This window comes from Melanerpes formicivorus, unplaced genomic scaffold, assembly GCF_026170545.1.
Source record: "Melanerpes formicivorus ecotype bairdi unplaced genomic scaffold, bMelFor1.0.p_v2 SCAF_167, whole genome shotgun sequence".
NCBI lineage: Eukaryota > Metazoa > Chordata > Aves > Piciformes > Picidae > Melanerpes > Melanerpes formicivorus.
The window spans coordinates 454,338-482,131 of record NW_027142519.1 but is presented as its reverse complement, the minus strand read 5'-3'; the positions used below and the strand labels follow the sequence as shown (position 1 = coordinate 482,131).

Here is a 27,794-nt window from a genome sequence, read left to right as displayed (position 1 = left end):
GCTTGAAAGGCTCAGGAGGCTGGAGAATGAAAACTAAAGTGGGGTCAGGGTGATAGAGAAGGCTCTGAGGAGCCCTTAGAGCAGCCTTGCAGGGTGTGATGGGTGTCAGACTGATAGAGAAGGCTCTTAGGGGCCCTTAGAGCAGCCTTGCAGGGTGTGAGGTTGATAGAGAAGGCTCTGAGGGGCCCTTAGAGCAGCCTTGCAGGGTGTCAGGCTGATAGAGAAGGCTCTGAGGGGCCCTTAGAGCAGCCTTGCAGGGTGTGATGGGTGTGAGGTTGATAGAGAAGGCTCTGAGGGGCCCTTAGAGCAGCCTTGCAGGGTGTCAGGCTGATAGAGAAGGCTCTGAGGAGCCCTTAGAGCAGCCTTGCAGGGTGTGAGGCTGATAGAGAAGGCTCTGAGGAGCCCTTAGAGCAGCCTTGCAGGGTGTGAGGCTGATAGAGAAGGCTCTGAGGAGCCCTTAGAGCAGCCTTGCAGGGTGTGAGGCTGATAGAGAAGGCTCTGAGGGGCCCTTAGAGCAGCCTTGCAGGGTGTGAGGTTGATAGAGAAGGCTCTGAGGGGCCCTTAGAGCAGCCTTGCAGGGTGTGAGGCTGATAGAGAAGGCTCTGAGGGGCCCTTAGAGCAGCCTTGCAGGGTGTGAGGTTGATAGAGAAGGCTCTGAGGGGCCCTTAGAGCAGCCTTGCAGGGTGTGAGGTTGATAGAGAAGGCTCTGAGGAGCCCTTAGAGCAGCCTTGCAGGGTGTGAGGTTGATAGAGAAGGCTCTGAGGGGCCCTTAGAGCAGCCTTGCAGGGTGTGAGGTTGATAGAGAAGGCTCTGAGGAGTCCTTAGAGCAGCCTTGCAGGGTGTGATGGGTGTGAGGTTGATAGAGAAGGCTCTGAGGGGCCCTTAGAGCAGCCTTGCAGGGTGTGAGGTTGATAGAGAAGGCTCTGAGGGGCCCTTAGAGCAGCCTTGCAGGGTGTGAGGTTGATAGAGAAGGCTCTGAGGGGCCCTTAGAGCAGCCTTGCAGGGTGTCAGGCTGATAGAGAAGGCTCTGAGGAGCCCTTAGAGCAGCCTTGCAGGGTGTGAGGTTAATAGAGAAGGCTCTGAGGAGCCCTTAGAGCAGCCTTGCAGGGTGTCAGGCTGATAGAGAAGGCTCTCAGGAGCCCCTTAGAGCAGCCTTGCAGGGTGTGAGGTTGATAGAGAAGGCTCTCAGGAGCCCCTTAGAGCAGCCTTGCAGGGTGTGAGGTTGATAGAGAAGGCTCTGAGGGGCCCTTAGAGCAGCCTTGCAGGGTGTGAGGTTAATAGAGAAGGCTCTGAGGAGCCCTTAGAGCAGCCTTGCAGGGTGTCAGGCTGATAGAGAAGGCTCTGAGGGGCCCTTAGAGCAGCCTTGCAGGGTGTGAGGTTGATAGAGAAGGCTCTGAGGGGCCCTTAGAGCAGCCTTGCAGGATGTGATGGGTGTCAGGCTGATAGAGAAGGCTCTGAGGGGCCCTTAGTGCAGCCTTGCAGGGTGTGAGGTTGATAGAGAAGGCTCTGAGGAGCCCTTAGAGCAGCCTTGCAGGATGTGAGGTTGGTAGAGAAGGCTCTGAGGAGCCCTAAGTGCAGCCTTGAAGGGTGTGATGGGGTGTCAGGTTGATAGAGAAGGCTCTGAGGGGCCCTTAGAGCAATCTTGCAGGGTGTGATGGGGGCTCCAGGAGAGCTGGAGAGGATCACAGGATGTCAGGGGTTGGAACAGACCCAAAGAGATCAGAACCAGAGCAGGACCATACAGTCTAGCTCAGATCACACAGAACACATCCAGACAGGGCTGGGAAGGCTCCAGGGAAGGAGACTCCACAACCTCTCTGGGCAGCCTGCTCCAGGCCTCTGGGAGCCTCCCAGGGCAGAAGTTCCTCCTCCTGCTGAGCTGCAACCTCCTGGGCTGCACTTTCCATCCCTTGCTCCTTGGCCTAGCCCAGGGTGCAGCTGAGCAGAGCCTGGCCCTGTCCCCTCCCTCCTGACCCCCAGCCCTCAGCTCTTGAGAGACATTGCTCAGATCCCTCTCAGCCTTCTCCTCTGCAGCCTGAACAGCCCCAGGGCTCTCAGCCTCTCCTCCCCAGGCAGTGCTGCAGTCCCCTAATCATCCTCAGAGCCCTTTCCTGGAGCCTCTCCAGCAGATCCCTGTCCCTCCTGAGCTGGGCAGCCCAGAGCTGAACACAGCACTCAAGATGAGATCTCAGCAGGGCAGAGCAGAGCAGGAGGAGAACCTCCCTGGATCTGCTGGGCTCACTCTTCTTAATAGACCCCAGGATCCCCTTGGCCTCCTTGGCCACCAGGGCACACTGCTGTCCCATACAGAACTTGGTATCCCTTTGCACAAAGGGACTTTGCAGAGAGGCTTGGAGGGGCAGGATGAGAGGCAGTGGCTTTGAGCTGGGAGAATCCTGATTTAGATGTGGCATAGGAGGGAATTCTTCCCCATGAGGGTGGGGAGGAACAGGTTGCCCAGAGAAGTTGAGGAGGCTCCAAGCCTGGAGGGTGTTCAAAGCCAGCTTGGATGAGGCCTTGAGCAACCTGTTCAAGCGGGAGGTGTCCCTGCCCATGGCGGGGGGGGTGGGAACTGGATGATTTTTAAGGTGTGTCCCCTGCAGGGGGTCAGAAGTGGATGATTTTTAAGGTGTCATAGTATCACAGTATCATTCAGGGTTGGAAGGGACCACAAGGATCAGCCAGTCCCAACCCCCCTGCCATGGGCAGGGACACCCCACACTAGATCAGCCTGGCCACAGCCTCAGCCAGCCTGGCTGCAAACACCTCCAGGGCTGGGGCCTCAACCACCTCCCTGCACAACCCATTCCAGGGCTTCACCACTCTCATGGGGAAGAACTTCCTCCTCCCCTCCAGCCTCAATCTCCCCACCTCCAGCTTCATTCCATTCCCCCTAGTCCTAGCACTGCCTGAGATCCTCAGCAGTCCCTCCCCAGCCTTCCTGGAGCCCCCTGCAGATCCTGGAAGGCCACAATGAGGTCACCTGGGAGCCTTCTCTTCTGCAGACTGAACAGCCCCAACTCCTTCAGTCTGTCCTCACAGCAGAGCAGCTCCAGCCCTCTGCTCCTCCTCCTGGCCCTGCTCTGGACACCTTCCAGCCCCTCCACATCCCTCTTGCCATAGGGGCTCCAGAACTGGAGGCAGGACTCCAGGTGGGGTCTCCCCAGAGCTGAGCAGAGGGGGAGAATCACCTCCCTTGCCCTGCTGGCCACACTTCTCCTGCTGCAGCCCAGGCTCTGCTTGGCTTTCTGGGCTGCAAGTGCAGACTGAGAGCTCCTGCTGAGCTTCTCCTCCCCCAGCACCCCCAAGGCTCTCTCCTCAGGGCTGCTTTCCAGCCAGTCCCTGCCCAGCCTGCATTTGTGCCTGGGATTGCCTGCACCCAGCTGCAGGACCCTGCCCTTGGTCTTGTTGACCCTCCTGAGGTTGGCTTGTGCCCAGCTCTCCAGCCTGCCCAGCTCCCTCTGGATGGATCCCTTCCCTCCAGCTGTCTGCTGCACCACACAGCTTGGTGTCAGCAGCAACCCTGCTGAGGCTGCACTCAGTGCCACTGTCCATGGCACCCACAGAGATGTTGAACAAGCCTGGGCCCAGGGCTGATCCCTGAGGGACTCTGCTTGTCCCTGGCCTCCCCTGGGACATGGAGCCATGGACAGCCACTCTTTGGGTGCAGCCATCAAGCCAGTTCCTTATCCATCCAGTGGTCACCCATCACAGCCATGTGTCACCAGCCTGGAGCCCAGGATGTGGTGTGGGACAGTGTCAAAGGTTTTGCTCAGCTCCAGGTAAAGGACATCAGCTGCTCTCCTCTCATCTATTAATTTCATCACCTGCTCATAGAAGGCCACCAGGTTGGTCAGGCAGGATTTACCCTTGGCAAAGCCATGCTGACTGTTCCCAATCACCTCTTCACTCTTCTTCTGAGCCAGTAGTGCCTCCAGGAGGATCTGCTCCATGATCTCTCCAGGCACAGAGGTGAGACTGAGTGGCCTGGAGTTCCCTGGTTCCTCCTTCTTACCCTCTTTGAAGATGGGGGCAATGTTTCCCCTTTTCCAGTCTGTGGGGACTTCCCTGTGTCCACCCTGCAGGGGGTCAGAACTGGATGATTTTTAAGGTGTCCACCCTGCAGGGGGTCGGAACTGGATGAGCTTTAAGGTGTCCCCCCTGCAGGGGGTCAGAACTGGATGACTTTGAAGGTGTCTACCCTGCAGGGAGTTAGAACTGGATGATTTTGAAGGTGTTCCCCCGGCAGGGGGTTGGACCTGGATGATTTTGAAGGTCCCTTCCAAGTCAACCCATCCCATTCCGTGACCTGAAGATGGTTTGATGCTTTTGGGGCCGCTCTCTGCTGGCACCCTCGACAATCACCCAGCTGAATTCTGCTGGCACTCTTGACAACCACGCAGTGGCTCTCTGCCACTTCCCCACTTGGCAATCCAGCTTCACTCAGGAGTGTTCAGTGGAATTCAGGGGATCCTGATGCAGGCTCTGCCAGGCTTTGTGTTTGCCCTGATGTGGTTTCCTCAGCAGCACCTTGCCAGGCTCCTCTGGAGGCTGCTGCTTCCCCCTGGCCTTGCCCCTTGGTGCAGCTTCCGTGCTCCTGGGAACTTTCCATGTGTCTCTCTCTTGGTCTGAGCTCTGTCCTGCATGCCCAATTGTCTTTCCGTGGTGTCTTTGTCAGTTGCTGGACCCGAGAACCATCCCTCCCCAGCTGTCATTTTGGAAGCAGCCTTGCCCCTCCCTCCCTCAGCCTTCGCTCCCGGGGAGCCTGGAGCAAGCAACCCAACCTCCTGGCTCTGCTCCCACCTCCTGCTGCCTTCCTAGCTCTTGCTCAATCCTTTTCCTTTGCCTTCTCGGTGAGCAAGGGAGGCAGAAAAAACCACTCATAACGAAAATAACTCCCAGCTCCTAGTTGTGAAAGGAGGCTGAAAGTCCAAGTTCGCTGCCTGCCTGCCTGGGGTGGGCGCTGGGAGCAGGAAGCTGGGACAAGGGCAGAGCTGCCCAATTGGCTTCTCCGGGCGGCTGCTGTCCCTTCTTAGCCTTTTGGATTCGTTGGCAGCGGCGTAGTTGGTAACCTAAGCCCTGTCCCCGGGGATTAAGGGTGCAGTTCCACTTGCAGCAGCTGCCTGTGTTTGTCTTACCCGCTCCAGAAACGGCAGCGGCTGGCTGCTGCTCCTCCTCTTTCTCCTGGTTTCACCGAGTGTTGTTGCTTTCCCCTCCCTCTCTTTTGTTTCTCTCTCTTTCTCTCTCTCTCTCTCTGACCTCCTCGCAGCTCCTCGCCGCTTCACTCCATCCTTGCTCCGTCCCTCGGGAAGATGACAGCCGAGATTCCTAGCGCGACCCCCGGGAGCCTTCCCCCTTTGCCGAGCCGACCTTAGGCAGAGGACAGACGGCAAAGGCTGCGCGGTGGAAGCCCCAAAGCCAGCCCAGCCCTGGCTGGCAACCTCTCGGCTGGGTGCAGAAACCTTCTGCTTTCAGACAGAGCAGGCAGGGGACGGAGGGAGGGACTTCGTGTTGTAGAGAGGAGGAGGAGGAAAGAGAGGACTGACTGGCTTTGCCTTGCCTTGCGGCATGTGGGTGTCCCGGACCCCCCCTGCCCGCCCCGCTGGGTGCTAAGTGCAAGCACGTGAAGAACATGAGGGCTGCTGCTTGAGCAGGGAGGGCAGAGCCGGCCCGGGCGAGGGAGGAGGAAGCGGAGTTGGTGGCGGTGTGGTTTACAGCCGGAGCAGAGCTTAGCCTGCCGAGGGCGGGGAGGGGTGGGAGCAGAAAGAGCATCCGATGCCAGCTCCCAACATGACAGAGAGCCTGCGGCTGCCGGCGCTGCGAGTCCCCGAGCAGCAGGTGGTGGAGGGTGGCCGCGCCTGGTCTAGCTCCTCCACCCCGACCCTGCGCAGGAAGCGCTTCAAGATGAAGCGGATGAAGAATGTGCAGGAGCAGAGCCTGGAGGTCGGCAGGTGCCAGGACTCTCCATCCTCCAGCAAGGAATACCTGCAGCTCCCCTCCATTGAAATCACCCCCTCCAGTGATGAGGACACCCCCTGGTCCAACTGCTCTACACCCAGTGCCTCCCCGCGCCGCAAGCGCTTCCTCCTGCGGAAGTGGCTGCGAGTCAGAGAGAAGAAGGAGTGCAGTGAGAGCAGGTATGTGGTTGGCCACCTTCCCCCCCCTGCTGCCAACAGCAGCCTCTCCACCAGAGCTAGGGAGGACCTGTTGCTCCCCTAAGGCCCTTGGCGTGCTTCTAGCCCGGGACACACTGGTTAGACCTCACCCAGAGTCCCGTGTCCAGCTCTGGGCTCCTCAGCTCAAGAAGGAGATTGAGAGACTTGAAGGTGTGCAGAGAAGGGCAAGGAGGCTGGGGAGGGGTCTGGAGCACAGCCCTGTGAGGAGAGGCTGAGGGAGCTGGGGTTGCTTAGCCTGGAGAAGAGGAGGCTCAGGGGAGACCTTCTTGCTCTCTCCAACTCCCTGAGGGGAGGTTGGAGCCAGGCGAGGGTTGGTCTCTTCTCCCAGGCAGGCAGCCAGCAGCAGAACAAGAGGACACAGTCTGAAGCTGTGCCAGGGGAGGTTGAGGCTGGAGGTGAGGAGGAAGTTCTTCCCAGCAAGAGGAATTGGCCCTTGGGATGTGCTGCCCAGGGAGGTGGTGGAGTCCCCATCCCTGGAGGTGTTCAGGAAAGGCTTGGATGTGGCACTTGGAGCCATGGTTTAGTTGTCAGGAGGTGTTGGGTATTAGGGAACAAGTTGGACTTGATGATCTCTGAGGTCTTTTCCAGCCTGGTTGATTTTGTGACTCTGGCCTCACCTCTTGGCTGGAGTGGGTGATGTGGATTGGACTTGCTGGTGCCTTGAGTGCAAAGAGCAGGGAGGTTAGGAGCAGCAGTGCTGGGCTCTCTCCTTGCTCCTGCTCCTCTGCATTCCTTCCACAGGTACCACAGAGCCAGTGGAAAGAATTTCCTGCAGAGTGAGGGAGACTGCCCTGAAAGAAGGGGTGAGAGGACTGAGCTGCAGTAATGTTTTCTGAAGAGACCCTTAAGAGGAGCTGACCTCTCTGCTCTGCCAGGACAGGGAGTGGTGATGCCCAAGGTCATTTCAGGCAGCTGTAGACAGCCAGGAGGTCTCCCCTCAGCCTCTTCTTTTCCATCCCCAGCTCCTTCAGTTGCTCAGATTCATTCTCCAGGCCCTTCACAGCTTCCCTGCCCTCCTCTGCACTGGCTCCAGCACCTCCACAGCTCACAGGCTCACAGGATGTTAGACCATCCAGTCCAAGCCCCCTGCCAGAGCAGGAGCATAGAATCTGATTTGGTGATGTTCATCCCTGCCTCTGAGCCCTGCTCAGAGATCCTTTGCTCAGCAGCTGACACTGAGTGAAGGGGAGGGGAGGAGAGACACAGAGGAGTCTTGTGGCTAGGAGGAGGGTCTGCAGATCAAGATGGCTGGGTTCAGCTCTTGGCCTCCTTCCAGCCTTGAAAGTCACTCAGTCCTTTGGCTCAAAGGGGGATAAATAATTCATAAAGACCTCCAAGAGCTTGTCAACACCAGAGAATTAATGCCCAGAGAGTTATTGTGTGGCCATGGAAGGGAAAGAAGCCATGCCTTATGTAACCCCCTGCAGGTGCAGAGCCCACACCATGCCAAGGGCTTTACCTTTCATGGGAGAGGGGAACCAGCTGAAGGCACAGGAGAGACTTGAAAGGCTTTGCAGTCCTTATTCCAGCTTGGTGGGGAGCACTGCTTGCTTTGGCTGCTTTGCAGCTGATGAGTGGATGCTGCACCTCCATGCAGCAGGGAACTGATCTCTTGCTGGCTCTGCACCCAGCACCCTGCATGGATGTGCTGCCTGCTGTGGTGTCTGTGTGTTCATAGGACAGGGCTTTCCCTCTCATAGCCACTCTGGGTGCCAGCTCTCCTCACATGAGGGCTAACATCCCCATCCCTGGAGGTGTTTAAGGCCAGGCTGGCTGAGGCTGTGGCCAGGCTGATCTAGTGTGGGGTGTCCCTGCCCATGGCAGGGGGGTTGGAACTGGCTGATCCTTGTGGTCTCTTCCAACCCTGACTGATACTGTGATAGAGTGCTGCTGCTTCCCTGCCCCAGCCCAGGCTGGGCTTGGGGAAGAGTGGCTGGAAAAGGACCTGGGGATGTTGGCCAACAGTGGCTGAAGATGAGCCAGCAGTGTACCCAGGTGGCCAAGAAGGCTACCAGCAGCCTGGCCTGGAGCAGCAATGGTGTGGGCAGCAGGAGCAGGGCAGGGATTGTCCTCCTGGACTGGACACTGGGGAGGCCACAGCTTGAATGCTGGGTTCAGGTTTGGGCCACTCAGTCCAAGAAGGACATTGAGAGGCTGAAGCAGGGCCAGAGAAAGGCAACAAAGCTGGGGAAGGGTCTGGAGAAGAGGGCTGGGGAGGAGCAGCTGAGGGAGCTGGGGGTGGTGAGGCTGGAGGAGAGGAGGCTGAGGGAGACCTCCTTGCTCTCTGCAGCTCCCTGAGAGGAGGCTGCTGTGAGGTGGAGGTTGGTCTCTTCTGCCTGGTCTGAGGTGATAGATGGAGAGGAAATGGCCTATGGGGAGGGTTAGGTTGGAGATGAGGAACAATTTCTTCCCCAAAAGCATTGCCAAGGCCTGGCCCAGGCTGCCCTGGGCAGTGGTGGAGTCTCCATCCCTGGATGGCTTTCAAAGCCATGGAGATGTGGTGCTGAGGGCCCTGGTTTGGTGGTGCCCTGGCAGTGCCCTGGCAGTGCTGGGTTGCTGGTTGGATTGGATGCTCTGCAAGGTCTCTTCCAACCAACACAATTCTGTGAGGGTCATTTCATGAAGTTTCTGGGGAGGTCCCATCACTAAATGCTGCTCCTCAAGGATGTGCTAATCCTTCTCTTTGATTGGCACTGAGAAACATCTCTTGGTGGAGGTGTTGGTGACTTTTCACTTGGCTGTAGTGCAGTGATCCAGGTCCAGCATGGCAGGCAGGATTGGGTGGTGTTGGGTGATAGGTTGGACTTGATGTTCTCCAAGGTCTTTCCCAATCAGGTTTATTCTGTATAGAGCACAAGAGACAAAAGAAGATTGCAGCTCTCAAGTTCAACATCTGAATCACAGCTCACAGGATGTTAGGGGTTGGAAGGGACCTCTGGAGATCATCAAAGCCAACCCCCCTGCCAGAGCAGGAGCACAGAGTCCAGCCCAGGTCACACAGAGCACATCCAGACAGGGCTGGGAAGGCTCCAGGGAAGGAGACTCCACAACCTCTCTGGGCAGCCTGCTCCAGGCCTCTGGGAGCCTCCCAGGGCAGAAGTTCCTCCTCCTGCTGAGCTGCAACCTCCTGGGCTGCACTTTCCATCCCTTGTTCCTTGGCCTAGCCCAGGGTGCAGCTGAGCAGAGCCTGGCCCTGTCCCCTCCCTCCTGACCCCCAGCCCTCAGCTCTTGAGAGACATTGCTCAGATCCCTCCCAGCCTTCTCCTCTGCAGCCTGAACAGCCCCAGGGCTCTCAGCCTCTCCTCCCCAGGCAGTGCTGCAGTCCCTTCAGCAGCCTTGCAGCCCTCCCTTGGCCTCTCTGCAGCAGATCCCTGTCCCTCCTGAGCTGGGCAGCTCAGAGCTGGATGCCATCTTCCCTATGGATTTATTGATGTGCTTGAGAGAGGCCAAGAGGCATTTCTCTTGGTTGGAGTGCAGAAGCAAGCTCAGTTTGCTCTTGCACACCTCATCAGCATGGCCATGCCTGGCAGCTTTCTGCTTCTTCATCTCTCTCTGCCTTAACCCTGCTGCTTACCTTGAGGAAGCAGTGACTGGGGGGGAAAAGCTGCAGTGATGGATGGATTAGGTGGCATTAGCATACCAGAGCCAGCATGGGAGCTCCTTTCTTCACAGGCAGCAGGCTCCAAATCTGTCTCTTTGGTAAATGCCTGATGTTTTCAAAGGGAATTTGTGACTTTCTAGTCCACAGGGAGGTAAAAAGGGGGGAAAAAAAGGTTTCCCAGACACTTTTTGCTGAGCCCCTGGGCTTGAGGAATGCTAAGTTGATAGCAGAAGTCTCTGCTTGGCTGTTCCTGTTTTCTCTGCCTCTCATGAGCTTCCATCCTTCAGTGCAGGTCTGAGGAGAGGAAGTGAAGCTTCTTTCCTAGAAACAGAGCAAGCTGCTGAGAAAAGTGGTCAGGGTGGGCATGGAAACAACACAGAGAAAGCAGAGGCTGGGGGTAACCACCCACACCCTAAAGAGTTCCTTCCTCATCTTCAGTCTCAGGCTCCCCTCTCCCAGCTCAAAGCCATTGTTCCTCATCCTGACCTCAAAGCTCAGCCAGCTCCAACCCCCTGCCATGGGCAGGGACACCTCCCACCAGCACAGGCTGCTCAAGGCCTCATCCAGCCTGGCCTGGAACACCTCCAGGCAGGGGACAGCCACAGCCTCCCTGGGCAGCCTGTGCCAGAGTCTCCCCAGCCTCACTCTCAACAATTTCTTCCTCATCTCCACTCTCAGTCTCCTCTCTCCCAGCTCAAAGCCATTGTTCCTCAGCCTGGCACTCCCAGCCCTTGGCCAAAGTCCCTCCCCAGCTCTCCTGGAGCCCTTCAGGTACTGCAAGGCTGCTCTGAGGTCTCCCTGGAGCCTTCTCCAGGCTGCACAGCCCCAGCTCTCCCAGCCTGGCCCCACAGGGGAGGTTCTCAGCCCTCTGATCATCTCTGTGTCCTCCTCTGGAGCCTCTCCATCAGCTCCAGGCCCTTCTTGTGCTGGGGGCCCCAGAGCTGGAGGCAGTGCTGCAGGTGGGGGCTGAGCAGAGCAGAGCAGAGGGGCAGAATCCCCTCCCTGTGCTGCTGCTCTCCCTGCTCTGGCTGCAGCTCAGCACTCAGCTGGCTCTGGGCTGCCAGGGACCACTGCTGGCTCCTGGGGAGTTTGTCACCACCTCACACCCCCAAGGCCTTCTCCTGCAGGCTGCTCTTGAGCTGCTCCTTGCCCAGCCTGGATTTGTGCTTGGCATTGCCCTTTATTTTTGCAAGGATGGTGTTGCTGTTTGTGACATGCAAGTAATGTCATTTCCTCCTGGAAGGGCAGCAGGGTCAGCTGTGCTGGAGCAAAGGCTGAAGCATTCTGTACAGAGCTTTTTTTTCCACCAAGCCCTGTCTTGAGATGGAGCTGCAGGGCTGGAGGACCTCTGCTATCAGGACAGGTTGAGAGAGTTGGGGCTGTGCAGCCTGGAGAAGAGAAGGCTCCAGGGAGACCTCAGAGCAGCCTTCCAGTACCTGGAGGGCTCCAGGAGAGCTGGGGAGGGACTTTGGAGAAGGGCTGGGAGTGCCAGGCTGAGGAACAATGGCTTTGAGCTGGGAGAGAGGAGATTGAGAGTGGAGATGAGGAAGAAATTGTTGAGAGTGAGGCTGGGGAGACTCTGGCACAGGCTGCCCAGAGATGTAGTAGAGGCTCCATCCCTGCAGACATTCAAGATCAGACGCTGTAGCTGACAGCAGCCTGCTCTGGTTGGAGCTGCCTAAACAGGAGCCAGCAGTGTGCCCAGGGGGCCAAGAAGGCCAAGGGCATCCTGGCCTGCAGCAGGCAGAGTGTGGCCAGCAGGAGCAGGGAAGTCCTTGTGCCCTGTGCTCAGCACTGCTGAGGCCACCCCTGGAGTCCTGTGTCCAGTTCTGGGCTCCTGAGGTCAAGAAGGAGATTGAGAGACTTGAAGGTGTGCAGAGAAGGGCAAGGAGGCTGGGGAGGGGTCTGGAGCACAGCCCTGTGAGGAGAGGCTGAGGGAGCTGGGGTTGCTTAGCCTGGAGAAGAGGAGGCTCAGGGGAGACCTTCTTGCTCTCTGCAACTCCCTGCAGGGAGGTTGGAGCCAGGTGAGGGTTGGGCTCTTCTGCCAGGCAGGCACCCAGCAGCAGAACAAGAGGACATAGTCTGAAGCTGTGCCAGGGGAGGTTGAGGCTGGAGGTGAGGAAGAAATTCGACACAGAGAGAGAAATTGGCCATTGGGATGTGCTGCCCAGGGAGGTGGTGGAGTCCCCATCCCTGGAGGTGTTCCAGAGGGGATTGGATGTGGCATTTGGAGCCATGGTTTAGTCATGAGGTCTGTGGTGCCAGGTTGCACTTGATGATCTTTGAGGTCTCTTCCAGCCTTGGTGATTCTGTGATGTCCCTGCTGCCTGCAGGGGGGTTGCCCAAGATGACCTTTGAGGCTCTCTCCCAACCTGATGCCATCTGTGGCTCTCTGTGGTAGTGAAGCTGTCAGGAAGCCATCTGAAACCATCAGTTTCTTTCTGGTAGCCCAGTAACCTGCACAGCCATGCTGTGGGCAGGCAGCTGCCTGTTGGCATGGCAGAGCTTTCCCAGGGCAGCAGCAGGGAGCAAACTGCCAGGAGCTGCCATCTGCCAGCAGTGCACGTGTGCCTCACGTGCCCCTGAGCCAGGGCAGCAGCTCTGTGGCCCTCAGCAGGCAGCAAGCAGCCAAGTGAGTAAACAGAAGGCTTTAGGGCTTGAAATGCTGCCTGTGGTGCTGCTGGCTGCTGGCTGGCATCAGGACACTCCAGCCTGCATCGTGCTCAGGCTGTGCCAGGGGAGGTTCAGGCTGGAGGTGAGGAGAAAGTTCTTCCCTAAGAGAGTTGTTGGCCGTTGGGATGTGCTGCCCAGGGAGGTGGTGGAGTCCCCATGGCTGGAGGTGTTCCAGAGGGGATTGGATGTGGCTCTTGGAGCCATGGTTTAGTCCTGAGGTCTGTGGTGAGAGGTTGGACTTGATGAGCTTTGAGGTCTCTTCCAGCCTTGGTGATGCTGTGCTCTGTGGCTCTGTGCAGCTTGGAACTGCCTGGGCTCAGGCTTCGTTCCCTGTGTCAGGCTTTTCCCCTGTGCTTCTCTGGGGGCTGAGAGCAGAAGCCAGGCTGCTGGTTTCTTGTGGACAGCAGAGATGGCACTGGGAGCCTTGCTTGCCTGTGACACAGCTGTGGTCAAGGTGAAAGCAGGAGGAAGACATTCGTGGGGGTTGGAGTTTCACAGCATCACAGAACAGCTGGAGTTGGAAGGGACCTTAGAGATCAACCAGTTCCACCTCTCCTCCTCTCACTGGAGCAGGTTCTTAAAGGTCTCTTCCAGCCTGTATCAGATCACAGAATCACAGGGTGGTTTGTGTTGAAAAGGACCTCAAGGCTCATCCAGTCCCAACCCTCTGCCTTGGGCAGGGACACTTCCCACTGGACCAGGATCTTAAAGGTCTTTTCCAGCCTGTATCAGATCACAGAGTGGTTTGTGTTGAAAAGGACCTCAAGGATCATCCAGCTCCAACCCCCTGCCATGGGCAGGGACACCTCCCACCAGCCCAGGTTGCTCAAGGCCTCATCCAGCCTGGCCTTCAACACTTCCAGGGAGGAGGCATCTCCAAGCCTGGGCAACCTGTGCCAGGCTCTCCCCACCCTCATAGTGAAGAACTTCTTCCTGCTGTCCAATCTAAACCTTACCCTGCTCAGCTTTCCCTGTAGCTTTCCTTTGCCCAGGAGCTTGGTGATCCAAACTCCAAGTGTGGTGCTCTGGGCACCTGGAGAGGCTGTAAACAGGAGGATGTTAACCTGGAGCAGGGTAGGTTGGTTGAGCATGAGGAGGAAGCTGTTTAATAGGAGAGTGGTGAAATGCTGGAGCAGGTTGCGCAGGGATGTGGTGGAGGCTCCACGCCTGGAGACATTCAAGGTCAAGCTTGCTGGGCAGCCTGCTCTAGCTGGAGCTGTCCCTGCTGACTGCAGGGGGGTTGGACAATAGAATAGAATAGAATAGACCAGGTTGGAAGAGACCTTCAAGCTCATCAAGTCCAACCTAGCACCCAACACCATCTAATCAACTAACCCATGGCACCAAGCACCCTGTCAAGTCTCCTCCTGAACACCTCCAGTGATGGGGACTCCACCACCTCCCCAGGCAGCACATTCCAATGGCCAATCTCTCTCTCTCTGTGTAGAACTTCCTCCTGACCTCCAGCCTGAACCTCCCCTGGCACAGCCTGAGACTGTGTCCTCTTGTTCTGGTGCTGCTTGCCTGGGAGAAGAGCCCAACCCTCACCTGGCTCCAACCTCCCTTCAGGCAGTTGCAGAGAGCAAGAAGGTCTCCCCTGAGCCTCCTCTTCTCCAGGCTAAGCAGCCCCAGCTCCCTCAGCCTCTCCTCCCAGGGCTGTGCTCCAGACCCCTCCCCAGCCTCCTTGCCCTTCTCTGGACACCTTCCAGCAGCTCAACCTCCTTCCTAAACTGAGGGGCCCAGAACTGGACACAGGACTCAAGGTGTGGCCTAACCAGTGCAGTGTCCAGGGGCAGAATGACCTCCCTGCTCCTGCAGGCCACACTCTGCCTGATGCAGGCCAGGATGCCCTTGGCCCTCCTGGCTGCCTGGGCACACTGCAGGCTCATGTTCAGCCTACCATCAACCAGCACCCCCAGGTCCCTCTCTGCCTGGCTGCTCTCAGCCACTCTGCCCCCAGCCTGTAGCTCTGCCTGGGGTTGCTGTGGCCAATGTGCAGCCCCTGGCACTTGGATGTGTTCAATCTCCTGCCCTTGGCCTCTGCCCATCTGTGCAGCCTGGCCAGGTCCCTCTGCAGAGCCTCTCTTCCCTCCAGCAGATCAACTCCTGCCCCCAGCTTGGTGTCAGCTGCACATTCACTGCTGATGGACTCAACCCCCTCCTCCAGATCATCAATGAAGATGTTAAAGAGCACAGGGCCCAGCACTGCTCCCTGGGGCACAGCACTGGTGCCTGGCTGCCAGCTGGCTGTGGCACCATTCACCACCACTCTCTGGGTTCAGCCTCCAGCCAGTTCCTAACCCATCTCATTGTGCTCCCATCCAAGCCATGGACAAGATGCCCTTGGAGAGTCCCTTCCAACCTGTGCTTCCTGCAGGCTGTGCAGGCTGCCTCTTACCTCTGATCCATCCTCTGCAGCTCAGACTCACAGCATGCCAGGCTGGGAGGGACCCCAAGGAGCATCTGGCCCAACCTTTAAAGGGTGACAGAACTTCCTCAGTCATGAAGCCTGCAAGCAGCTGCACAAATCTGATCAGCTCCCTCCCTCCCAGGCTGGGTGATGCAATCTGATAGCATTTTGCTGTGCACCTAAGGCCTCTGCATTATTGATGTGGCCATGGGAGGCTGCAGCTCTCTCTGTTTGTTCTTTACTGCTTAAAGCCACCCTTGCTGGGAATGGCTGCAGCTGCAGGTGGTTCCTGGTGTGCTAAGGCAAGAGCTGCAGAGAGCAGGGGGTAGATCCAGCTGGGTTTAAAGGAGGTCAGGCATTGGCACAGGCTGCCCAGGGAGGTGGTGGGATCCCCATCCCTGGAGGTGTTCCAGGAACCTGTGGCCATGGCACCTGGGGATGTGGTTTAGTGCCCATGGTGCTGTTGGGTGGATGGTTGGAGTCCATATCAGAGATCTTTCCCAGCTTGTGAGCCCCCACCTGGAGTACTGCATCCAGCTCTGCTGTCCCCAGCACAAAAAGGACACAGTCTCAAGCTCTGCCAGGGGAGGTTCAGGCTGGAGGTGAGGAGAAAGTTCTTCCCTGAGAGAGTTGTTAGCCATTGGGATGTGCTGCCCAGGGAGGTGGTGGAGTCCCTGTGCCTGGAGGTGTTCCAGAGGGGATTGGATGTGGCACTTGGTGCCATGGTTTATTCATGAGGTCTGTGGTGACAGCTTGGACTTGATGATCTTGGAGGTCTCTTCCAACCTTGGTGATTCTGTGAGACTGTGAAGTGATAGAGCAGGCCCAGAGGAGGCCATGAAGGTGACCAGATGGTTGGAGAACCTATGGGGACAGGCTGGGAGAGCTGGGGCTGCTCAGCCTGGAGAAGAGAAGCCTCCAGGGAGACCTCAGAGCAGCCTTCCAGGACCTGAAGGGCTGCAGGAGAGCTGGGGAGGGACTTTGGAGAAGGGCTGGGAGTGCCAGGCTGAGGAACAATGGCTTTGAGCTGGGAGAGAGGAGACTGAGACTGGAGATGAGGAAGAGATTGTTGAGAGTGAGGCTGGGGAGACTCTGGCACAGGCTGCCCAGGGAGGCTGTGGCTGCCTCATCCCTGGAGGTGTTCCAGGCCAGGCTGGATGAGGCCCTGAGCAAGCTGTGCTGGTGGGAGGTGTCCCTGCCCATGGCAGGGGGTTGGAGCTGGCTGAGCTTTGAGGTCCTTTCCAAGCCAGAGTCCTATTGGACAGCACTCTATGAATCTGTCAATGACATCTGGTCCAGCCCAGCACCCAGAGCAGTTCAGTTCCTCATGAGATACACAGTGTTGGTGCTCCCAAGAGGCTGTCAAGGCTGATGGAGCAGTGGGGCTTAGGAGGTGCTGCAGCTCTTGGCATTGCTAAGGCTGAATGGACTCACTGTGGTCTGCTGCTGGAGACTGACACTTCAGTGCTAAGTGGCAGGTAGAGCTGAAGGGAAGGACTCACTGATGGCCTAAAAGGCTTCTGATATGTGAGGAATGAACTCTTGTTTTTAGCAGCCTTCAATCTCATCTCACAAAAGCCTACAGATGAGGAGATGGAGGTTTTACACACGGGCCACAGCAACCCCAGGCAGTGCTACAGGCTGGGGGCAGAGTGGCTGAGAGCAGCCAGGCAGAGAGGGACCTGAAGGGAGTGGTGGAGAGCAGCTGAACATGAGCCAGCAGTGTGCCCAGCTGGCCAAGAAGGCCAAGGGCATCCTGGCCTGCAGCAGGCAGAGTGTGGCCAGCAGGAGCAGGGAAGTCCTTGTGCCCTGTGCTCAGCACTGCTGAGGCCACCTCTGGAGTCCTGTGTCCAGTTCTGGGCTCCTGAGGTCAAGAAGGAGATTGAGAGACTTGAAGGTGTCCAGAGAAGGGCCAGGAGGCTGGGGAGGGGTCTGGAGCACAGCCCTGTGAGGAGAGGCTGAGGGAGCTGGGGTTGCTTAGCCTGGAGAAGAGGAGGCTCAGGGGAGACCTTCTTGCTCTCTGCAGCTCCCTGAAGGGAGGTTGTAGCCAGGAAGGGGTTGGTCTCTTCTCCCAGGGACCCAGCACCAGAAGAAGAGGACACAGTCTGAAGCTGTGCCAGGGGAGGTTTAGGCTGGAGGTGAGGAGAAAGTTCTTCCCAGCAAGAGGAATTGGCCATTGGGATGTGCTGCCCAGGGAGGTGGTGGAGTCCCTGTGCCTGGAGGTGTTTAGGAGGAGCCTGGATGAGGCACTTGGAGCCATGGTTTAGTTGATCAGATGGTGCTGGGTGCTAGGTTGGACTTGATGAGCCCTGACGGTTTTTCCAGCCTGGTTAATTCTGTATTCTGTATCTTGAACTGCCAGAGACACAACCACGGTGGTTTTGCAGATAAAATCTTCATGGTTTGGTTGCTGCTCATTCTGGGACAGAAAAAAATGTGTGGGGTGGGTTGGTTGGTTGTTGGGTTTTTTGTTGTTGTTGTTGTTTTGTTTTTCCTTCAAGAAACTAATTTGTGAAACCTCTTGTCATCCTAGAGAGCTGCCTCAGTGAGCAGTCAGTTGCTCAATGTCCTAAAAGATGATTTAGAAGCAGAGAACTGTCAGGGCTGGAAGGGACTTCAAGGCTCAGCCAGCCCCAACCCCCTGCCATGGGCAGGGACACCTCACACCACAGCAGGTTGCTCACAGCCACCTCCAGCCTGGCTGCAAACACCTCCAGGCAGGAGGCTTCCACCACCTCCCTGGGCAGCCTGGGCCAGGCTCTCACCACCCTCCTGGCCAACAACTTCTTCCTCACAGCCAATCTCAAGCTCCCCACTTCTACTTCTGCTCCATCCCCCCCACTCCTATCCCTCCCTCACACCCTCACAAGTCCCTCCCCAGCTTGCTTGCAGCCCCCTGCAGATCCTGGAAGGCCACCAGAAGGTCTCCTGGGAGCCTTCTCCTCTGCAGCCTGCACAAGCCCAACTCTCTCAGGCTGTCTGCAGAGCAGAGCAGCTCCAGCCCTCTGCTCCTCCTCCTGGCCCTGCTCTGGACACCTTCCAGCCCCTCCAGAGCCTTCCTGGCACAGAGGCTCCAGAGCTGGCCCCAGAGCTGCAGCTGTGGTCTCAGCAGAGTGGAGCAGAGGGGCAGAATCACCTCCCTGGCCCTGCTGGCCACACTTCTCTTGCTGCAGCCCAGGGCAGAAGTGTTTCAGTGATCTGGAATTTTCCTGGAGAACTAAAGGCATCTTTGCTGTCAAGCAGTTCAGAAGGTTTCTGCTTACTTTAACATAGCTGAGATTTACTCTGAAAGTTTCTTAGAATAACGAAATATTTAAGCACTTTTATCTTCTTCCTTCCACACTGAGGGGAAAAGAGGGGGAGAAGAAAACCCCAACCCTCTCTCATGGCTGACTGAGGTGGTGCTGCATTAAATAACTGCCAGAGGGGGGAAAATAACCCCCCAAAACCTACAGGAGTAAAGGCTGTGAAGCCTCTCATGTTATGGAATAGAATAGAATAAAATAGACTAGAATAGACCAGGTTGGAAGAGACCTTCAAGATCATCAAGTCCAACCTATCACCCAACACCATCTGATCAACTAAACCATGGCACCAAGCACCCTGTCAAGTGCAAGCCAAGGTGATTGTCATCACCTGATGTCACTGGCTGTAGAACCATGGATTGTTTGGGTTGGAGAAGGCCTCTCACATCATCCAGTCCAACCTTCAACTCATCCCCACCATGGCCCCAAGTGCCACAGGTTTCTTGAACACCTCCAGGCATGGGGACTCCACCACCTCCCTGGGCAGCCTCTGCCAATCCCTGACCACTCTGGAAGCAAAGAAATTGTTCCTCATCTCCAACCTAAGCCTCCCCTGGCACAATCTCAGGCCATTTGCTCTCCTCCTTTCATCTGAGACTAGGGAGCAGAGCCCAACCTCCACCTGGCTCCAGCCTCCTCTCAGGGAGCTGCAGAGAGCAAGGAGGTCTCACTCAGCCTCCTCTCCTCCAGCCTCACCACCCCCAGCTCCCTCAGCTGCTCCTCCCCTGCCCTCTTCTCCAGACCCTTCCCCAGCTTCCTTGCCCTTCCCTGGCCCTGCTGCAGCCTCTCCAGCTCCTGCTGGCAGCCAGGAGCCCAGAGCTGAAGGCAGCACTCCAGGGGTGGCCTCAGCAGCGCCCAGCCCAGGGGCACAATCCCTGCCCTGCTCCTGCTGCCCACACCATTGCTGCTCCAGGCCAGGCTGCTGGTGGCCTCCTTGGCCACCTGAGCACCCCCTGGCTCATCTTCAGCCACTGTTGGCCAACACAATCACTTCCCCATTTCTTAACCTTGGGAAGAGCAGCTTCCCTGCCCTGTGCTGCCAGTGCTTCATGAGGGGGCTGGGAAGGCTTTGGTTGGCTAAAGGTTTGGTCACTCCATGCCTTGCAGTGTCAAGAAGCTGCCAAATGAGTAACTGGAGATGTTGTAGCTCTCAGTTTCTTTGGCTTTCATGAGCTTCCAGCTTTCTATTTAGGTCAGAGGAGAGGAAGTGAGGCTTCTGCTTGCTTAGAAATAGACTCTGGCACAGGCTGCCCAGGGAGGCTGGGGCTGCCCCCTGCCTGGAGGTGTCCAAGGCCAGGCTGGATGAGGCCTGGAGCAGCCTGTGCTGGTGGGAGGTGTCCCTGCCCATGGCAGGGGGTTGGAGTTGGATGAGCTTTAAGGTTCCTTCCAACCCAACCCATTCTGTGCTTCAACCATTTACAGCTTCCAGCCCTGACAGCTCTATGCCTCTGTGCCTGCATTCCCCCTCTGCAGAGTGCTGGTGGTCTGTCTGCTCTTGAGTGCAGCTTCTGTGTCCTTTGGGGGTGATAAACCTTGTGCCAAGTGGCTGTTACATACAGAATGTTACATAGAATAAACCAGGGTGGAAGAGACCTTCAAGATCATCGTGTTCAACCTATCAACCAATCCAACACTACCTAAACAACTAACCCATGGCACCAAGCACCCCAGCAAGTCTCCTCCTGAACACCTCCAGGGATGGTGACTCCACCACCTCCCTGGGCAGCACATCCCAATGCCCAATCTCTCTCTCTGTGTAAAACTTCCTCCTAACATCCAACCTAAACCTCCCCTGGCACAACTTGAGACTGTGTCCTCTTGTTCTGGTGCTGCTTGCCTGGGAGAAGAGACCAACCCCCACCTGTCTACAACCTCCCTTCAGGGAGTTGGAGAGGGCAAGAAGGTCTCCCCTGAGCCTCCTCTTCTCCAGGCTAAGCAACCCCAGCTCCCTCAGCCTCTCCTCACAGGGCTTGTGTGAATCCCCCCAGCCCTGCTCTCTGCCCTGGCTGGGCCTTGCTGCCTCCTAACAGTACTCTGTGGTTTTCTTTTTCAATATTTGCCTTCCAGGCTTTGTTTAGGTTTGGGATGACCAAGTCCCAGGAGAGCATCAAAGCTGCTCTACAAACAGCCAGCAACTTAACCACTGCCTGATCTGATCTGGGCAGCAAATATTTGCCACTGCAGCCTGGCTGTCCTGCCTGGCACAGGGAGATTCAACAGTTCAGCCAGGCTGGAGGTGGCTGTGAGCAACCTGCTGTGGTGGGAGGTGTCCCTGCCCATGGCAGGGGGTTGGAACTGGATGATCTTTAAGGTCCTTTCCAACCCAACCCATTCTGTGATTCCAACATTTCCAGCTGGGGTTACAGGGTTGATGTTTGGACTCAAGGCACTGAGAGGTCCCTTCCCATTCTGTGATGGTCAGCAGCTTTTGCCTCTTCCTAACCAACACATTTCCTCTCTACATCTGCTTCTGCCTCCTTCTTTCCTCCTTCATTTCACATCCCTCCTTCAGCAGCCATCTCACCACATTTCTGGTGACTGCTGTGCTCTCTTCTCAGCTCCCTTTCCAGTACCTGAGGGCTGCCCAGGGAGGTGCTGGAGTCACCATCCAGAGAAGGGCAAGGAGCCAGCAGTGTGCCCAGGGGGCCAAGAAGGCCAAGGGCATCCTGGCCTGCAGCAGGCAGAGTGTGGCCAGCAGGAGCAGGGAAGGCCTTGTGCCCTGTGCTCAGCACTGCTGAGGCCACCCCTGCAGTCCTGTGTCCAGTTCTGGGCTCCTGAGGTCAAGAAGGAGATTGAGAGACTTGAAGGTGTGCAGAGAAGGGCAAGGAGGCTGGGGAGGGGTCTGGAGCACAGCCCTGTGAGGAGAGGCTGAGGGAGCTGGGGTTGCTTAGCCTGGAGAAGAGGAGGCTCAGGGGAGACCTTCTTGCTCTCTGCAACTGCCTGAAGGGAGGTTGGAGCCAGGTGGGGGTTGGGCTCTGCTCCCAGGCAGGCAGCCAGCAGCAGAACAAGAGGACACAGTCTGAAGCTGTGCCAGGGGAGGTTGAGGCTGGAGGTGAGGAAGAAATTCTTCCCAGCAAGAGAGATTGGCCATTGGGATGTGCTGCCCAGGGAGGTGGTGGAGTCCCTGTGCCTGGAGGTGTTTAGGAAGAGCCTGGATGAGGCACTTGGTGCCATGGTTGAGTTGCTCAGATGGTGCTGGGTGAGAGGTTGGACTGGATGATCTCTGAAGTCTTTTCCAACCTGGTTCATTCTGTGATTCTGTCTAAAGGTCCCAGGAGGCTCCCAGTGTGCAAACCTTGACCTGAGTGAGTGAAGTGTGTGAGATCAGGACCTGCTTAGCTTTCCATGCATGAAATGGGGGAAGGGATCTTGGCTCTGCCTTGTTCAGAGGCTGCAAACTGAGAGCAAAATGAGGCTCAAGAAAAAAGGCAAAAACCAAAGCTCTAAAGGCAGGACCAGGACCAAGTGGGGGAGAACCTGGACTAGAGGGAGGTATCCCTGCTGCCCAACTTGTGTTTAACTCCCTCCATCAGGTCCTGAAGCAGCCAATAATGTTCTGACTCTGAATGTTGGCAGGAGGATTGAGTTAAAACTCCCAAATATCAGCCTTGGAGGGATGTTTAGTGTCCTTCCAGCTGGCAGCCAGGCACCAGTGGTGTGCCCCAGGGATCAGTGCTGGGCCCTGTGCTCTTTAACATCTTCATTGATGATCTGGAGGAGGGCATTGAGTCCATCAGCAGTAAATGTGCAGCTGACACCAAGCTGGGGGCAGGAGTTGATCTGCTGGAGGGCAGAGAGGCTCTGCAGAGGGACCTGGCCAGGCTGCACAGATGGGCAGAGGCCAAGGGCAGGAGATTGAACACATCCAAGTGCCAGGGGCTGCACATTGGCCACAGCAACCCCAGGCAGTGCTACAGGCTGGGGGCAGAGTGGCTGAGAGCAGCCAGGCAGAGAGGGACCTGGGGGTGCTGGTTGATGGTAGGCTGAACATGAGCCTGCAGTGTGCCCAGGCAGCCAGGAGGGCCAATGCCATCCTGGCCTGCAGCAGGCAGAGTGTGGCCAGCAGGAGCAGGGAAGTCCTTGTGCCCTGTGCTCAGCACTGCTGAGGCCACCCCTGGAGTCCTGTGTCCAGCTCTGGGCCCCTCAGTTCAAGAAGGAGATTGAGAGACTTGAAGGTGTGCAGAGAAGGGCAAGGAGGCTGGGGAGGGGTCTGGAGCACAGCCCTGTGAGGAGAGGCTGAGGGAGCTGGGGTTGCTTAGCCTGGAGAAGAGGAGGCTCAGGGGAGACCTTCTTGCTCTCTGCAACTGCCTGAAGGGAGGTTGTAGGCAGGCAGAGGTTGGTCTCTTCTCCCAGGCAGCCATCACCAGAACAAGAGGCCACAGTCTCAGGCTGTGCCAGGGGAAGTTCAGGCTGGAGGTCAGGAGGAAGTTCTACACAGAGAGAGTGATTGGCCATTGGAATGTGCTGCCCAGGGAGGTGGTGGAGTCACCATCACTGGAGGTGTTCAGGAGACTTGACAGGGTGCTTGGTGCCATGGGTTAGTTGATTAGGTGGTGTTGGATGAGAGGTTGGACTTGATGATCTTGAAGGTCTCTTCCAACCTGGTCTGTTCTATTCTATTCTATTCTATTGGAAATGAGGAGAGAGAAAGAGGAGCCCTGAGCCTCTGGAGCTGAAGATTGAAAGCCTTGTCCAGACTCAGCTTCATCATTGCTCAGCCTTGCAGTGAGATCAACTTATTTGGCTGATTTCCTGAGGGCTGTAAACAGCTTCTGGCCTCCTCCTGTAGGTTCAATCCTAACCAGACTGTATCTGAAAGCTTCCCTTCCTCTGTTGCTCCTCAGTACAAGTCATGGCTTCCTTAGCTCCTTAGCTCCAGTAGAACAAGAGTGACTTCTGATTCTGTGTCAGAGGAGCAGCCCTGGAGCTAGAAGCCTCATCCCTGGAGGTGTTTGCAGCCAGGCTGGAGGTGGCTGTGAGCAACCTGCTGTGGTGTGAGGTGTCCCTGCCCATGGCAGGGGGTTGGGGCTGGCTGAGCCTTGAGCTCCCTTCCAACCCTGACAGTTCTGTGATTCTCTGAACACTGGCTTCTTTAAAGCAGGGCAGCTTAAAATGGGATGAAAAGCATAATAATAGCAACATCATAGACTTGCAGCACGGTGGGGATGGGAAGGGAGCTCTGGAGAGCATCCAGTCCAAGCCTCTGCTCCAGGAGGGCACCCACAGCAGCTTGCCCAGCAGCACAAGGCCCAGGGGGGGTTGGAAGCTCTCCACACCAGGAGAATCAGAATCAATAAGGTTGGAAAAGACCTCAAAGATCATCAAGGCCAAGCTGTCACCCAGCACCTCCTGACAGCTAACCCATGGCTCCAAGTGCCACATGCAAGCCCTTCTTGAGCACCTCCAGGCACAGGGACTCCACCACCTCCCTGGGCAGCACATCCCAAGGGCCAACAACTCTCTCTGTGAAGAAGGAGACTCCACAACCTCTCTGGGCAGCCTGCTCCAGGCCTCCAGCACCCTCCCAGCAAACAGCTTTCTCCTCCTCTTCCCCTCCAACCTCCTGGCCTCCACTCTCTGCCCACTGCCCCTTGGCCTGGCCCTGGCCACCACTCAGCAGAGCCTGGCCCCAGCCTCTTGCCCCCCAGGGGCCTTCAGCTCTTGCTGAGCATTGCTGAGCATTGCTCTGGGGCTGCTCTTCTGCAGGCTCTCAGCCCCAGGCCTCTCAGCCTTTGCTCCTGCCAGAGCTGCTCCAGGCCCCTCAGCAGCTTCCCAGCCTCCCCTGCACTCTCTCCAGCACTTCTCTGGCCCTCTGCAGCTGGGCAGCACAGTAAAAAAATGTTTATTACTGAAAATCAGCCTTCCTGAAGTGTCCCTAAGATGGATCAGAGCCAAAGGCAGTGGCAAAGGCAGTGGCTGGAATGCTTGATGAAAACCCACTCCCTTACTTTGCATATGATAAAATAATCAGAGCAGAGGCTCTGCAGCTGAGCTGCTCTGGGCATTTCAGGCACTTGAAGAGCTGCACTCTTTTCCCTTCAGAATGCTGAAGTCTCCTTTGTAGGCAAAGTTCAGGAAGTTTTGCAGTGCTGCCCTGCAGGGCTCTGCTGTTGTGAAACAGCTCAGGCTAAATGAAGCTCAGCAAGGCCAAGGGCAAGGTCCTGCACCTGGGTCAAGACAATCCCAGGCACAGATCCAGGCTGGGTGAGGGCTGGATTGAAAGCAGCCTTGAGGAGAAGGCCTTGGGGGTGTGAGGTGGTGACAAACTCCCCAGGAGCCAGCAGTGGTCCCTGGCAGCCCAGAGCCAGCTGAGTGCTGAGCTGCAGCCAGAGCAGGGAGAGCAGCAGCACAGGGAGGGGATTCTGCCCCTCTGCTCTGCTCTGCTCAGCCCCCACCTGCAGCACTGCCTCCAGCTCTGGGGCCCCCAGCACAGGAAGGACCTGGAGCTGATGGAGAGGCTCCAGAGGAGGCCACAGAGATGAGCAGGGGGCTGAGAACCTCCCCTGTGGGGCCAGGCTGGGAGAGTTGGGGCTGTGCAGCCTGGAGAAGAGAAGGCTGCAGGGAGACCTCAGAGCAGCCTTGCAGTACCTGAAGGGCTCCAGGAGAGCTGGGGAGGGAGTTTTGATGAGGGTTGGGAGTACCAGGCTGAGGAACAATGGCTTTGAGCTGGGAGAGAGGAGACTGAGAGTGGAGATGAGGAAGAAATTGTTGAGAGTGAGGCTGGGGAGACTCTGGCACAGGCTGCCCAGGGAGGCTGTGGCTGTCCCCTGCCTGGAGGTGTTCCAGGCCAGGCTGGATGAGGCTGTGAGCAAGCTGGGCTGGTGGGAGGTGTCCCTGCCCATGGCAGGGGGTTGGAGCTGGCTGAGCTTTGAGGTCCCTTCCAACCCAACCCATTCTATGAGTCTGTGAAATCCTCTCAAGCAGAGAAGTTGCAGACTCCTTTCCCTCTCCTGCAGCAGCTCTCCTTGCCTGTGGCCCTGGGGTCAGCAGTGCCAGGGCTGAGCTGCTGCTCTGCACTGCTCTGTGTTGCAATCTCTGGGTTCCATTAAATTTTAAACCTTGATCTGAAGGACTTCCAGAAGGAGACATTTAATGCTGGGTGGGTGAGCATGAGAGAGGTCTAAGGTCCAGTCTCTGTAGCTGCCCAGAAGGAAGCTGTCCCAAAGGAAGCTGTCCCAGGGGGTTGCTTACCAGCCCTGCAGGTGCTGAGCTCTGGCAGAGTGGGGATTTGCCTGTGGTAAGTGTTGGGGCTTGATCTGAATTGCAGTGGCAAAGGTTTGTGGCAGTGTTGCTTGTACCTGCTTTGGTGGGAGGTGGCTGACTGAGGCCCTGCCATGCTTGGTCAGATGAGAGGACTGGAGAAAGGGAGGCTGAGGGGAGAGACCTCCTTGCTCTCTGCAGCTCCCTGAAAGGAGGCTGCAGTGAGGTGGAGGCAGAGGCAGAACTGATTCTCAAGCTCTAGGAGCAGCCAGGCAGAGAGCTGGCACCAAGCTTGTGAGCATGCCCTGCTTGGTGTTGCCCACAGGGTTCAAAGGCAATTAGACCTCTGCTGGGGGGAGTGTGGTGGGACACAGACCCTCAGCAGGTGCTTAGGGAAGCAAATCAACCTGTGCCAAAGAAACATCCAGAACAAGGCATGGGAGACCAGAAATTGGTTTGTCTGCAAAGGCAATCTTGGAGCCAGGGGGTGCCCAGGTGGGCAAGGAGGGCACCAGCAGCCTGGCCTGGAGCAGCAATGGTGTGGGCAGCAGGAGCAGGGCAGGGATTGTGCCCCTGGGCTGGGCACTGCTGAGGCCACAGCTTGAATGCTGGGTTCAGGTTTGGGCCACTGAGTCCAAGAAGGACCTTGAGAGGCTGCAGCAGGGCCTCAAGGGCAAGGAAGCTGGGGAAGGGTCTGGAGAAGAGGGCTGGGGAGGAGCAGCTGAGGGAGCTGGGGGTGGTGAGGCTGGAGGAGAGGAGGCTGAGGGGAGAGACCTCATTGCTCTCTACAAAGCTCTCCCTGAGAGGAGGCTGCAGTGGGGTGGGGGTTAGGCTCTTCTGCCTGGTCTCAGGTAATAGGAGAGGCAATGTCCTGAAATTGTGCCAGGGGAGGTTCAGATTGGAGCTGAGGAACAATTTCTTTGCTTCCAGAGTGGTCAGGGATTGGCAGAGGCTGCCCAGGGAGGTGGTGGAGTCCCCATGCCTGGAGGGGTTCAGGAAATGATGCAACCCCATGGCAGGGGGGTTGGCACGGCACTGGCTGAGCCTTGAGGTCCCTTCCAACCCTGACAGTTCTGTGGTTCTATGTGTGGCCATGGCACTTGGGGACATGGTTCAGTGCCCATGGGGGTGTGGGGTTGCTGGTTGGCCTGGATGATCTTGGAGAGCTTTTCCAACCCGAACAACTCCCTGATTCCATTTGAATTCCTCAGACTGGGGAGGAAAAGGCTGGCTGCTTTTGTGCCCTGCCCAAACTGTTTCACTGGGCCAGAGTTGAGCTGAGAGCTGCAGGAGAGAAGTCCCTTTGACCCAGAGGACTGGAAGCTGGCCAAGGTGGTGCCCATCCATAAGAAGGGATGGTTGGATGAGCCAGGGAATTATAGGCCTGTCAGCCTGACCTCAGTGCCAGGCAAGATCATGGAACAGTCATCCTGAGTGCAATCACACAGCACTTACAGCATGGCCAAGGGCTCAGGCCCAGCCAGCATGGAGTTAGGAAGGGCAGGTCCTGCCTGACCAACCTGATCTCCTTCCATGCCCAGGTGACTGCCTGCTGGATGTGGGGCAGGCTGTGGATGAACTCTGCCTGGACCTCAGCAAGGCCTTTGCCACCATCCCCCACAGCCAGCTCCTGGCCAAGCTGTCAGCCCCTGGCTGGGACAGCAGCTCTCTGAGCTGGGTTAGGAACTGGCTGGAGGCTGAGCCCAGAGAGTGGTGGTGAATGGTGCCACAGCCAGCTGGCAGCCAGGCACCAGTGGTGTGCCCCAGGGAGCAGTGCTGGGCCCTGTGCTCTTTAACATCTTCATTGATGATCTGGAGGAGGGCATTGAGTCCATCAGCAGTGAATGTGCAGCTGACAGCAAGCTGGGGGCAGGAGTTGATCTGCTGGAGGGTAGAGAGGCTCTGCAGAGGGACCTGGCCAGGCTGCACAGATGGGCAGAGGCCAAGGGCAGGAGATTGAACACATCCAAGTGCCAGGGGCTGCACATTGGCCACAACAACCCCAGGCAGAGCTACAGGCTGGGGTCAGAGTGGCTGAGAGCAGCCAGGCAGAGAGGGACCTGGGGGTGCTGGTCGATGGCAGGCTGAACATGAGCCAGCAGTGTGCCCAGGCAGCCAAGAGGGCCAAGGGCATCCTGGCCTGCATCAGGAACAGTGTGGCCAGCAGGAGCAGGGAGGTCATTCTGCCCCTGGACACTGCACTGGTTAGGCCACACCTTGAGTCCTGTGTCCAGTTCTGGGCTCCTCAGTTTAGGAAGGAGGTTGAGCTGCTGGAAGGTGTCCAGAGAAGGGCAAGGAGGCTGGGGAGGGGTCTGGAGCACAGCCCTGTGAGGAGAGGCTGAGCGAGCTGGGGTTGCTTAGCCTGGAGAAGAGGAGGCTCAGGGGAGACCTTCTTGCTCTCTGCAACTCCCTGAAGGGAGGTTGGAGCC

General features: G+C 57.2%; 1 protein-coding gene across 1 annotated transcript in view; it reads left to right on the top strand.

The window, feature by feature from the left end:
• Nucleotides 1–5,429: 5,429 nt before the first annotated feature.
• LOC137457318 (protein Aster-B-like) overlaps nucleotides 5,430–27,794 on the top strand; it is a 176,594-nt gene continuing 154,229 nt past the window's right edge. Inside the window, 1 exon segment of the mRNA XM_068169179.1 lies at nucleotides 5,430–6,137. Coding sequence (XP_068025280.1) covers nucleotides 5,776–6,137 — 362 coding nt within the window. The 5' untranslated portion in view covers nucleotides 5,430–5,775.